Source organism: Rhamphochromis sp. 'chilingali' (assembly GCF_963969265.1).
Source record: "Rhamphochromis sp. 'chilingali' genome assembly, chromosome: 9".
In the NCBI taxonomy this organism is placed as follows: Eukaryota; Metazoa; Chordata; class Actinopteri; order Cichliformes; family Cichlidae; genus Rhamphochromis; species Rhamphochromis sp. 'chilingali'.
The window spans coordinates 17,803,712-17,816,607 of record NC_137936.1 but is presented as its reverse complement, the minus strand read 5'-3'; the positions used below and the strand labels follow the sequence as shown (position 1 = coordinate 17,816,607).

General features: G+C 41.2%; 1 protein-coding gene across 2 annotated transcripts in view; it reads left to right on the top strand.

Annotated features, from left to right (window-relative positions):
* Positions 1-12,896, top strand: part of dip2bb (disco-interacting protein 2 homolog Bb) — a 56,092-nt gene that overhangs the window by 33,129 nt on the left and 10,067 nt on the right. For both annotated transcript variants that reach the window (XM_080892370.1, XM_080892371.1), the window contains 19 exons: positions 3,499-3,696; positions 3,920-4,011; positions 4,329-4,439; positions 4,534-4,657; positions 5,951-6,060; positions 6,206-6,308; positions 6,471-6,535; positions 6,810-6,903; positions 6,992-7,111; positions 7,205-7,319; positions 7,569-7,708; positions 9,294-9,430; positions 9,556-9,636; positions 9,743-9,870; positions 10,127-10,241; positions 10,387-10,588; positions 11,448-11,560; positions 12,530-12,610; positions 12,710-12,833. In XM_080892370.1, the coding sequence (XP_080748496.1) occupies positions 3,499-3,696; positions 3,920-4,011; positions 4,329-4,439; positions 4,534-4,657; positions 5,951-6,060; positions 6,206-6,308; positions 6,471-6,535; positions 6,810-6,903; positions 6,992-7,111; positions 7,205-7,319; positions 7,569-7,708; positions 9,294-9,430; positions 9,556-9,636; positions 9,743-9,870; positions 10,127-10,241; positions 10,387-10,588; positions 11,448-11,560; positions 12,530-12,610; positions 12,710-12,833 (2,253 nt within the window). The remainder of the gene's footprint in view (positions 1-3,498; positions 3,697-3,919; positions 4,012-4,328; positions 4,440-4,533; positions 4,658-5,950; positions 6,061-6,205; positions 6,309-6,470; positions 6,536-6,809; positions 6,904-6,991; positions 7,112-7,204; positions 7,320-7,568; positions 7,709-9,293; positions 9,431-9,555; positions 9,637-9,742; positions 9,871-10,126; positions 10,242-10,386; positions 10,589-11,447; positions 11,561-12,529; positions 12,611-12,709; positions 12,834-12,896) is intronic.

Genomic DNA, 12,896 nt, shown 5'->3' with positions numbered 1-12,896 from the left:
AACCCCGAACAGCCCTGACCCGCTACAATATGCTGCTGAGAATATAGCCCAGAAGTAGCGTATAGTATAGCTTTTATTTTGGAAAGAGCCTTTTCTCTGTAATAAACTCTCTTTTCCAAAGATGAGTGATTCCTCAATCAGATACAGGTGTTACCGCGCCAGATCCGCGGCCCCGAACCGTAGTAAGGAAACCTCTGGCAGTTACTTGAAGGTTCCGTAACTGACTCGTAGCCGGCAACAGCTTACTATACAGGTCAACTCCGCTAGCAAAAAGATCGAAGGAGGCGTAGGAAACTGCTTCACCGAACTTTATTTCTTCTCTAAGGCACGAACACCGCGTACAGTGGGCTGAAACAGTTTACTCACAGCGAGCATCGCCGACACAACTCTGGCTGTCGAGGGAGTTATTATATTCCTTTTATTTATTTTCTTTTCGTCTCTTCTGTAGCTAACCGTTACTTTTCCCCCTTCTCCGCTCTCTCTCTTCACACACACACCAGGCAGTCCCGCTACACACATCCCGAATACATTTCCCATCAGGCTTCATCCTTAAAGGGCCATGCCTGTAAGTTAACACAGGGCTTGCAAAATCGCTAGCCCGACGTCCCGGGGCTAGCGATTTTTCCAGTCGGGCTACCAAAATCTATCTCTGCCCTGCCCGTCGGGCTATCATAGGAAGGAAAAATATATGTCAATGCTTTTGCATTCTTTCGTTAATGTAGCTGGGTAACTATGTCATTGGCATCGGTGAGCCACTGTCAATATGTGACATATTGAAATCGTGTTTGAATTTGCTCTTGTTTTTTGCTTTCACTTTGCAAATGTCCAGGTGCCTTCTTTTGGCGCACCAAAGTCACTCGGGTCAGAACATGGGGTGCCACCATCATCCCACTTCTGACACCAATGTGACGAGCTCAGACAACGAGGAGAGGAGGTGTCGTTTGGTCTTTCTTCCCGTGAGCTAGCCAGGGAGCACAGCCGTTTATTGACATCTGCAGAAGAACACTGCCGCTAGCTAACTGCTCAGCGCGGCAACCGCACAGCAACAACAACAACACACAGGGCGCCCTCTGACCCCGGAAGGACACACCGTTGCAGCGAGAGGGCGTCACCCGTCACTATGGCAACATAAACAAAACATAACTGTACAAACAGAACCCCGAACAGCCCTGACCCACTAAAATATGCTGCTGAGAATATAGCCCAGAAGAAGCGTATAGTATAGCTTTTATTTTGGAAAGAGCCATTTCTCTGTAATAAACTCTCTTTTCCAAAGATGAGTGATTCCTCAATCAGATACAGGGCTTGCAAAATCGCTAGCCCGACGTCCCGGAGCTAGCGATTTTTCCAGTCGGGCTACCAAAATCTATCTCTGCCCTGCCCGTCGGGCTATTGTAGGAAGGAAAAATATATGTCAATGCTTTTGCATTCTTTCGGAAATGTAGCTGGGTAACTATGTCATTGGCATCGGTGAGCCACTGTCAATATGTGACATATTGAAGTCGCGTTTGAATTTGCGCTTGTTTTTTGCTTTCACTTTGCAATCGCGCGAACTGTGTATAGAGAGCGACAGCACTGATCTGTGAGTGATGATAATTTGTGCACCAATTCCTCTGACATCGTCTTATCAATTGTTAGCTTACTATGCAAACATGACAAGTGAAATCTCCCACAGCAAGCTTAAACATATGAGAGGTTGATCGCGCAGAGAATCGCTGACCGTTATGTGTGTGTGTGTAAAAGCAGCAGGATACATATTTTAGTTCTGCTGAGCCAAATAAGACAGGTCAGGGTGAAGAAGTGACAGCCAAAGAAAAGCTTACCACAAAACGTAAAAGTTATGACAAATCAGACTATAAGGCAAAAAGAAAGTGCAGCTTTCTGGTTTCATGGACAAAAGAATTTCTGTGGCTGCAATATGATGAGCTAAATAACCAGGACTGCACATAAGTGGTCCGCAGCTGCGCATTCGCTGTCAAAAAAACAAACAAAAAAAAAACGCGCACAAGATATGAAGTTGCAACGCGTGTTTGCATACATAAGATTTTCTGGACGAGGACAGACATTTGTTTAAAACTCTTAAAGATGTCGAAGAAGCTCCTTTAAGCAATTACTTTGGTGTTCCTCCACCTCCAAAGAAATGTCAGAAGGAGTCCGAACCACAAAAGAAGCGCGTATTCTCGGAAAAGTGGTTGCAGGAGGTGAGCTGGCTTCAAACAAATGATGAACGCACAGAGATGTGGTGCGGAATGTGCCGTGAAAATCCCACTCTAGCGGACAAAAACAGTGCTTTTATATGGACGCAAACGCGCGTTGCAACTTCTTATCTGGTGCGCGTCTTTTATTTTGACAGCGAATGCGGACCACTTATGTGCACCCGTGTAAATAACATAATGTTCTGCCGGGTGTGTTGTTGGTTTTCTCTCGATTTCTGAGTCGACAAGCGCCTTTGTTACTGGGACCAGTCATTTTAAGAAAGGCCCCCATTAGAAATGCAAGAAATGCATTATTGCTCAGTCTGCAATATCTTTCCCAGAACAAACACCAATTGCAAATAACATACTAAAAATAAACCTGAAAAATCTGTTTAGAACAGCGTACTATGTTGCAAAGAGTGAACTACCACTGGCAAAATTTAGCAGTCTTTGCAAACTTCAAAAAGCAAATGGCCTAGATCTTGGTTCCACTTGTCTCTTACCCGTGACTTCAGCGGAAATTTCAAATTCAGGATCTGACACAGACTGATTCATGTCCTACACAGTTCTTACAAGTTCATAGAAATTTCTGTTCAATTAGAACCAAGTATTTGAGTTGATGATTGTAATTTTTATACAATGTTGTAATTTGTTTTTCAACAATTTTTTGATTAACGTTTTGTTTCCTTTACAATATTATACTTTAATGTATAATATTGTAAAGGAAACAAAACATCAATCAAAAAATTGCTCTCTTTTTTATTCGGGCTACTTACATTTATTTTGGGCTACCAAAAACTGAAGAGTCCCTGCCCGAAGGGCTACCAGGGAATTTGAAATTTTGAGAGCCCTGAGATATATTTATTTTTTTAATTACTTTTGTTTCAGCAACATTAAATTTAAAAACTGTACTTTTGAGTTAAAATATATATTCATAATTTTAATAAATGACAAATTAAAAAGGCATGAACATTTTTTTTGTATCGAAAAAATATCGAACCGTGACACCAAAGTATCGAACCGAACCGAGAATTTTGTGTATCGTTGCACCCCTAATAATATATATATATATATATATATATATATATATATATATATATATATATATATATATATATATATATTAGTAAATTTAAAAAAAAAAAGAAAAAAAAAAAGCAGGTAACATGAGAGCTCAGGAAACAAAGGGGGAAACCATGTAGGAGGAAACTGATACCCCGCATGGACCGGTTTTACCTCCGTGATATCTCATCTCATTAGTCTGTAATATACTCAAAAGTGTCCTGTTGTCTCTCTTTCACAGTGCCCCAACCGGACCCCAACACACCCAAGCCAGAGGGCCGTCAGATCATCCCAGTGAAAGGGGAGCCTTTGGGAGTGGTCAGTAACTGGCCTCCAGCCCTGCAGGCAGCGCTGGCTCGCTGGGGAGCCACTCAGGGGAAGAGCCCCGCCCTTACTGCTCTCGACATCACAGGCAAACCACTCTATACACTGACTTATGGTGAGACACAAGATTCAAAGAGAGAAGTATAACGTCATCAAGTCAGTAAAATGATGTCATTTAATGTCATAAACGCTTATTGTGACGACTGAAAGATAACATTATATATGTTTATTATTTTAAAACCTAGTAATAGTAAAAAAAATGTGCAAACTCTTTGACATTATATTTTTCTAAAGGTGCTAAACCCCCCCCCCCCCAAAATCTACCATCTGTCTGTTAGGGAAGCTGTGGAGTCGCAGTGTGAAGCTGGCGTACACCCTCCTGAACAAACTGGGCACTAAAAACGAGCAAATCCTCAAACCAGGAGACCGAGTAAGAGCTCACACTCAGAAAACACACACTTATTTACAGCAAATGATTATTTTTAACTTGTGTATTTGCAATGAACATTGACTGTATCACAATTTATTGCTGCTGCCTCTGTGGGAGGCAGGATTTTTTTTGTTGTTGTTGAAAATAACATCAAAAAAGACTGTTTTTAGTTTTTCACACACTGCTTCTATGCTGCTTTTATGTCTATTATGTCCTGTTACGTAAAACGACTGATATGGAAGAGGGTTTACTTTATTAAAATGACCACTGGCCCCAGAAAGTGCTTGTTTTAACGTCCAACTAAACTTTCTTGGTAGGTGGCGCTGGTGTACCCCAACAGTGACCCCGGGATGTTCTGGGTGGCATTTTATGGATGCCTCCTTGCTGAAGTTATACCTGTACCTATTGAGGTACCGCTGTCTCGCAAGGTATAAAAACCGTCACAGGAAACTTTCATTTTATGTTTTTATTATGTTCAAAAATCTGAGTGCTTTCTTGTTGTCCTGTTTGTGACGTGTTTAGGATGCAGGTATCAGCCAGGTGGGTTTTCTGCTCGGTAGCTGTGGCGTTGGTCTGGCTCTGACTAGTGAGATCTGCCTGAAAGGCCTACCCAAGACCCCCACGGGCGAAATACTACAATTTAAAGGTCAGCAAGCAAGTTCTGTCCTGAATGTCCTGAATACCTGTTTTGTTTTTAAAAAAGCAACCTTTGTCTAATTCAATACTAATGTCAAAAACATTGGGATGCTTTGTTTTGCAAATTTCAAAAACTCTTATTCACAGTAGAACCTGGAAAACAGACCAAATGTTTTAAATGAGAAAAAGTAACATTTCATAGCGACACGTATCAAAACAGTTAGAACAGGTCTGTGCGTACTGCTGTGTGGCATCCAGTCCATAAACATCCGGAAACTGAGGAACCAGCTGCTGGACCTTTTGGAAGGAAATGTTGTCTGCTCAACAGTCCTGGGTCTTCTTTGTCCTATTTTTTGTTTCATGATGAGCCAAATATTCTCATTTGGTGAACGGTGTGAACTGCAGGCAGGCAGGCCAGTTCAGTACCTCGCCTCTTCTACTATGAAGCTGTTGTAATAGATGCAGTATGTTGTTTAGCATTGTCTCCAGGCCTTCCATGAAGGAGGTGTTTGTCTTAATGGGAGCATATACCTTTCTGCATTGTTGGCACCTTTAAACTTGTGAAAGATACCGTTTCCAAAAAGGCACCAATGCAGCTCTATTCCATCAGAGATGCAGGCTTTTGAACTGAGCATGGAAAACAAGCCAGATAGTCCCTCTTCACTTTAGTCCACATGATGCAGCATCCATGTTTTCCAAAGACAATACACAATTTTCATTCATCTGACCACAGAATAGTTTTACACTTTGCCTCAGTCCATTTTAAAAGCACTTTGGTCCAGGGAAGACAGCACTTTTTTCTTGATCATGTTCACTTACGGCTGCTTCTTTGCACGATAAAGCTTCAAACTGCATTTGTCGATCGCACAGCGAACTGTGTTCACAGACTGTGATTTCTGGAAGTGTCCCTGAGTCCATTCACACTCATGTTACTGACCCAGTTAGTTCAGTTCAGCATAACTTTCTTTTCCATCCTTTTGTTTCTTCCATCTCAACTTTTTCAGACATGTTACAAAATCCATCCAAATATAAAATGATCTAATATTTGTATGCCTGAGTTTAAACATTTGACATGTTTTCTGTGTTATGTGTGAGTTTATATGATTTGCAAATCATTGCATTTTTTTTTTTTACACATTACTCAGCATCCCATTTTTTAGGGAGAATTGGGGTTTTAATTCAGATCAATTTTGGTGGCTTTTAGAAAACCTGTGAGGTTTTGTTGTTGTTGTTTTTTGTTTTTAAAGAAATTAAATATTTCTCGAAATTGTTGTGTGATGCATATCTTCCCTGTCTCTGTTAGGCTGGCCTCGAATGAAGTGGGTGATAACAGATTCAAAGTACTTGACGAAACCATCCAAAGACTGGCAGCCGCACATTCCCACTGCTAACACTGACCCTGCATACATAGAGGTAACACAGCTGTGCTTATTATTATTTTTACTTTTGCTGCTTCATTCTTAGAGCCTATTCCATCCTGTCAAAGTACCAAAAATATTTTAAAGCATCATTTTAGTCAGGTGTGTTGTGGCTCATCTGTTGCTTCATCTCTTTGTAGTATAAAGCAAATAAGGAGGGCACAGTGGTGGGCGTGGCTGTGTCTAAAGTGGCCATGTTAACCCACTGCCAATCACTGACTCAGGCCTGCAATTACTGTGAGGGTGAGTAGAAGGATAGTGTTTGCATCATCCATTACACAAAGCTTTATTTCGGTTCAGCTCCATATTATTTATATAACAGCAAATCACAACTTGAGTCATGTCTCAGTTTAGATTGTTTAGACATAGCCAACCTCACTTATGTGTTTGTGTCTCTGTTTTAAGGGGAAACTTTGGTGAATGTCTTGGACTTCAAAAAGGACATGGGCTTATGGCATGGAGTTCTCACAGTGAGTGTCATTAGCTGTAGATTTCTAGGTTAGGTTAGGTTGCATATACAGCTAGGTGCATGTACAACGTCTTAATTTGTGTGCACATTATATCTGAACTATAAATTCTCTAGTAAATGTAAAATGTTAAATTACTAATGAAAGATTTCTTGCACAAAATCATCACAAAATGGGTTTCTCACTGTTTGTGTTGTTTGTCAAGTTGGAAGGAAAAAAATCCCTTCCAGTTTTTTTTTTATTTGCAACCTCCAGTAATCAGGTTGTTTGATTGCAGGCTGTAATGAACAGGATACACACGATCAGCGTTCCCTATGCAGTGATGAAAGCCTGTCCTCTCTCCTGGGTGCAGAGGGTCCACATCCATAAAGGTAAATTATCTTTTACTCTGAGATGAAGTGTATTAAAAAATAATTTTATAATTTTATAATACTCCATGTAACTCCTGCTGTTGTGCAGCTCGTGTAGCTCTGGTGAAGTGCCGAGATCTGCACTGGGCCATGATGGCTCATCGGGAGCAGAGAGACATCAGCCTGGCTTCATTACGAATGCTCATTGTTGCTGATGGTGCTAATCCCTGTGAGTATGTCCCGAGCCATCGCTGCTTTGTAAAACTGGGTCTTTTCCAACAAGCCAAATTAGATGTCACACTTTTAAAATTGTACTTTCCAGGGTCAGTGTCTTCCTGCGATGCCTTCCTGAACAAGTTCCAGTCTCATGGGCTGAAGCCTGAGGTGATTTGCCCCTGTGCCACATCTCCAGAGGCCATGACGGTAGCTATACGAAGGTAACTCACTGACCTATATTCACTGCTCTTATTGGATGTTGTTAAAAATTACAGAAAACTTAAAGACAAAACCAGAAGATTAAAACCAAATTCTTTCTATTCTTTCATGTCTCACACAAGCCACCTTCACAGCTTGTATTTCAGTCCAACTAGACAGAAATTTATATGTGATGTTGTTCATAAGAGGGTAGGCAGATGGCTAACAGATGGAAACATCCATGTTTGATTGTGAACTGTCTACTCGTGTAGATCCGGAGTGCCTGGTGCGCCTCTTCCTGCCCGTGCCATCCTTTCCATGGGTGGCTTGAGCCACGGTGTCATCAGGGTGAACACGGAAGACAAGAACTCCGCTCTGACTGTACAAGATGTGGGGCACGTCATGCCTGGAGGTGAGGGTAGAAGAAAAGCTGCATGATAAACGGCTTTTTGTTTGCATTTGTTTTTTTGATTGTAATTAATTTGCTAAAAAAGAGACCATTACGACCTACACTTAAAAAAAAAACAAAACAGTTTTCTATACATATTAGGAGATTACAATATTGACTAACTATAACCACGTGGTTATAGTGTAAAAATGTAATAGGCCTAGTTGCCGCCAGCTCTGAAATCTTTCTGTTTGACCTTTTGCACGTCTCCAAGAAAATGGAGGCAAACAAGCTTGTTCAAAAATATAATCATAAAATTATAATCATATGAGAAAATTAGAAATTCAAATAATTATCTTCTTCTTTTCAACATCCAGATAAAATGTTCCAGTTTTTTGGCAGATGTTTATTTCTAAGACTTCATGACATAAACAGTTGGGTTTTTGAACACTAAAACAGCATTTATTATTTTGGCTATATACCAACACTTGTTCATGTTACAGTTTGTAATGAATATGCAGACTTTAAGCTTTCACTTAGGAGGTCAAACTAAAATATTGTACCAACAACTGCCATTTTTATATATATATAGTGCCCTGTTTATCTGGGCTCATGTGTAATTGAACAATCTATACGAAAAATTGACTCGGCCTATTCATTAATATTTCCTCATAAATGAATGAGGTCAAAGGTTTGGAAGTGATTCCAAGTGTGGCATTTCATTTTTAAAAGCTTAATCTGTGAACCCACAACATGCACTAAAGGAGCTCTCAGTGGAGGTCAATATCCACCAGAGAACTAGCAGGGACATTAGCACGTTGGCACAATAATGAGGGGGGTAAAAGGATGCACTGTTGTACTTGAACCTGGACTAATTTGGTCAGTGATCATGGGATCCTTTCCATCATAAAGAGAAAAAAAAACATTTATCAAACCTCTAGGAGACAGACATGTCATAATCCAAGCCTGTAATAAGCCCCTCATAAGCCTCAGCAGTAGAAAACAAAGATTAGACATTGGAGGCAGTCTGATGCATAAGTGTGCATCTGTGGTTAAGCAGACAAATTTGTACTTTAAGCTAAAATGAAACCCAGGAGTTTCTGAAGGTAAAGAAAGGCAAGACTGAAGGCATAAAGAACCACAAAATATAAAAAACATTTGCAGGCCTGGCAACAAAGAATCCCAAAGGAGGAAACTCATTCTTTGGTGTTATCTGTTTGCTTCCTGACATCGTGCAGCCATTTCCTGCAAAGGATCCTCAGCAAAGTCTTTAAAATGAATATTTTGATGTAACTGTGTTAATTTGTTCATTTATATTTATGACGCTCAGATAGGGGACTGAATATAAAAATTGTTAATTGTTAAAACAAGTAATACACTCTTTTATTAAATTTAAGCTGAAAGTCTACACTTTCCCACATTCTGTCAATCCAGTCAATCTTTTTAAACTGCAAAAATAACAGAAAGGATGTAAATCTGAATACATGTACGCAACAAAGAATGAAAGTGGGACTTTTTTTTAGTCATACGTCTAAGATAAAATTATCAAGGGAATCATTTTAAATTAGGAAGTCCGTGTTTTCTTAACTTTGCCTTTTTGTCCCTCCAGCTCTGATGTGTATCGTTAAGCCAGATGGACCGCCTCAGTTGTGTAAAACAGATGAAATTGGAGAGATAATTATCAACTCCCGTGCAGGAGGCAACATGTACTATGGCCTGCCTGGACTCACCAAAAACACCTTTGAGGTGCGAAAGCAGAATAACCAACACTCAAACTGCACATGCTGCCACCATCGTTAGTAAGGGACGCAGTTAAAGCTGATTCTGTTTTTGTGTGTTTTGCTGTTCTTTCTTTGCGTCGTCGTGCCCAGGTGATACCGGTTAACGCTAACGGAGTTCCCATTGGAGAGATTCCATTTGTGCGATCTGGACTCCTGGGGTTTGTTGGCCCAGTAAGTAGGACTCTTTCATTAGAGCACTTCTGTGGCAACCTGAAACCATTCGTCTCTCTCACTAACCGTATAACAACCCTGCTGTTGCATCACTTGCTCTGTACAGGGCAGTCTCATCTTCGTGGTGGGGAAGATCGAAGGCCTGCTGATGGTGAGCGGGCGGAGACACAACGCCGACGACTTGGTGGCCACAGCTCTTGCAGTTGAGCCGGTCAAGACTGTGTACCGTGGCAGGTGAGGCAAAACTCTTCTTCATGGATTAAAGAAAATAATCTTAGAGCTCTTTGGTGGGTCAAGTGCAAATCTTATTTATAACTACTGACATCTAGTGGTATAGAGGAAACACAGCAGGCCCCACACTGACAACTGAAGGGATTATTGAAAGATAAAGTATTTCTACTTTCTGTATGCTTTAAACTGCTCATTTGTGTTTGATTTCCACGTCTTCTGGCTAATCTTCAGTGAGTTTGTGTATCCTCGTGTGTGTCAGGATCGCTGTGTTTTCAGTCACGGTGTTCTATGATGAGAGGGTTGTAATTGTGGCAGAGCAGAGGCCCGATGCCAGCGAGGAGGACAGCTTCCAGTGGATGAGCCGGGTGCTTCAGGTAAATTCAGCCACAGCGTTCGAATGGAAGCCTCCATTCAGTGTGTCTACAATATAATCTTCAGTCTTTGGAGTTATCGAAAAATCATTCGACATATAGAACATTACCCAGCAAAGCTAATCTCAGTGCTTGGTTTCATCTGTAGGCTATTGATAGCATCCACCAAGTGGGGCTCTACTGCTTGGCTCTGGTCCCGGCGAACACCTTACCAAAAACGCCGCTGGGTGGCATCCACATTTCTGACACAAAGCAGTTTTTCTTAGAGGGCAATCTCCACCCCTGCAATATCCTAATGTGTCCCCATACCTGTGTCACCAACCTGCCCAAGCCCCGCCAGAAGCAGCCAGGTAGGTCTGTCTGACACAAACTTCTGTTCAACATGACTGAAAATGATCCCCATCAATTTCTTACAAGATTATGCCAAACGAAGCCTCGGTGAGGAGGTTCATAATTTAAACGTATTTAGCATAAATTATTAAATGGAGTCCAGCACAGAGACTGTTTATAGATGTAGTTTGTAGGAAACCTATGGGTCTGCTGTGCAGTCATAAGGATATAGATGCAGTAATCTGCAAATGTCTTAAGTCACCCCTCATTTCTAGGTGTTTTGCTAGGAAACTGCGAAATAAGAGCAGGAACTTATTGAAATGTGCAAACATGCATGGCATCTAAATAAACAGTGATTGTACTATTCTAACAATTCAGTATTTGGTTTGACAACCTTCAGTCTTAAACAGAGTCTGAACTCTCTTAGACAAGCTTTCCTGTCATTTTTGGGGCAGGGCTAGCTCAGTAGGTAGAGTGGTGGCCCCATTATCGGAAGGTCGGGGGTTCGAATCCACTGAACAGCTACACTGAGGTACCCCTGAGCAAGGTACCGTCCCTACACACTGTTCCCCGGTGCCCAATGGCTGCCCACTGCTTCACTTAGTGAATGGGTCAAATGCAGAGAGGAATTTTCCCACAGGGATCAATAAAGTATACATTATTTTTATTATTATTATTATTTTTTAAGTAGTTTTCAGGAATAGTTCTCCGGGCTTCTTGAAGGACATTCAAAGCTCTTCTCTCGATGCTGCCTTTTGTTTGTTTCTGTGTCAAGATGATCTCACACAGCTTTGATAATTTTGAGGTCTGGCCTCCCTGTCTTGTTTTTGCCTCCTACTTTATTTCACTTTATCTCTTTCGGACTGTTTTGTCTTGTAGTTGGTGTCGGTCCTGCATCTGTCATGGTGGGAAACCTGGTGGCAGGAAAGAGGATTGCCCAGGCTGCAGGGAGAGACCTCGGTCTGATTGAAGATCAGGATCTGGTCCGAAAGGTACTAGAACTATGAGCACCGAACTCCGAATCTGATAACCCAAGCTTCGATCAAACTGCCGGCAGAAATGGCCATAAAATGTTCATCTTCTCATCCTCTTTGGCACTGGTTGAAATGCTCTGGTGTCTACTGCACATTAATTGGAATCTGCAATAAATGAAAATGTGAATGGATGAATGTATGCAAGAACTATATCAGAATTTTGCACTGATTCTTGCAGTGTGACCGTACCCTTTTTAACCTAACTCCTGTTTTTCACAAGAGCTAAATGCAAGTCTTTCAGAAGCTGCAGGCACCCTGTGCATGTAATTAACAGCATTGCTCAGCAAAGTGTGTTAAAATAGGAAACACTGAAACATTTCAGCTGCCACTGTAACAATGGCTCTACCTCAGCCAGAGCTCAGTTTTATAGAAAAATCTGGACTCTTCTTTCTCTCTTCTCTCGTCACTCTCTGGATGTAGCTCTGTATGTGGCCCACCGTAATGGTAAGAATCACGACCCTCTCTGGCATGTTCCCCACCCTCGTTTATTCTGGTCATGCTCGAATCTGTATTGTATTGTGGTTTTAGTTTGTGTGCTTTCGTTCAGTTCTGACGTAAGCAAGAATTTGCATGGGTTTTTAACTTTTTGGTATTTCAGAAAATAAGCACCTTCCATGAATGTCACCCTTTATTTTTATTGCTGATGTACCTTTCACATCCTAAGTTAGGGTTCATTACTATAAGAGCTATATTGGCTTAGTGTGCTATTAATTCTTGTTCAGATCATTTATACCAGACAGCTCTCAGACAGCACACTCAGTGTACGCATCGCTTTGTTTATTTTAAATTTAGACCCTAATAAATTCTTTTTTTCAACACCACCCTTCCTGTATTTACCCCCAGTGGCTGGGTTTGTAATATTTTATACACTTAAACAAAAAAACCCTCAGTTTACAGTGTGTAATTATGTTTCTTATTTAATAACAGCATCAGTATTTGACAGAGGCGCTACAGTGGAGGGCACAGACAGACCCAGACCACGTTCTCTACATTCTTCTTAACGCCAAGGTACCAAACTGATCTGTCCATACACTGCAAAATGCCGTACATCATCTATGTGATTGACAAAAACAATACATAGTAACCTTACTGTCACCTGTCCTTCAGGGTGTGACAGTGGGGACAGCGACCTGTGTCCAGCTTCATAAGCGAGCTGAGAAGATAGCTGCAGCGCTCACTGAGAAAGGCAGCATCAACACAGGAGAGAATGTAGTGCTGCTCTATCCTCCTGGTGGGTTCTACCTCCGGCTCCATGTCTAAGCGTTCCTTCCGTCATCATTGTTATGAAATGATT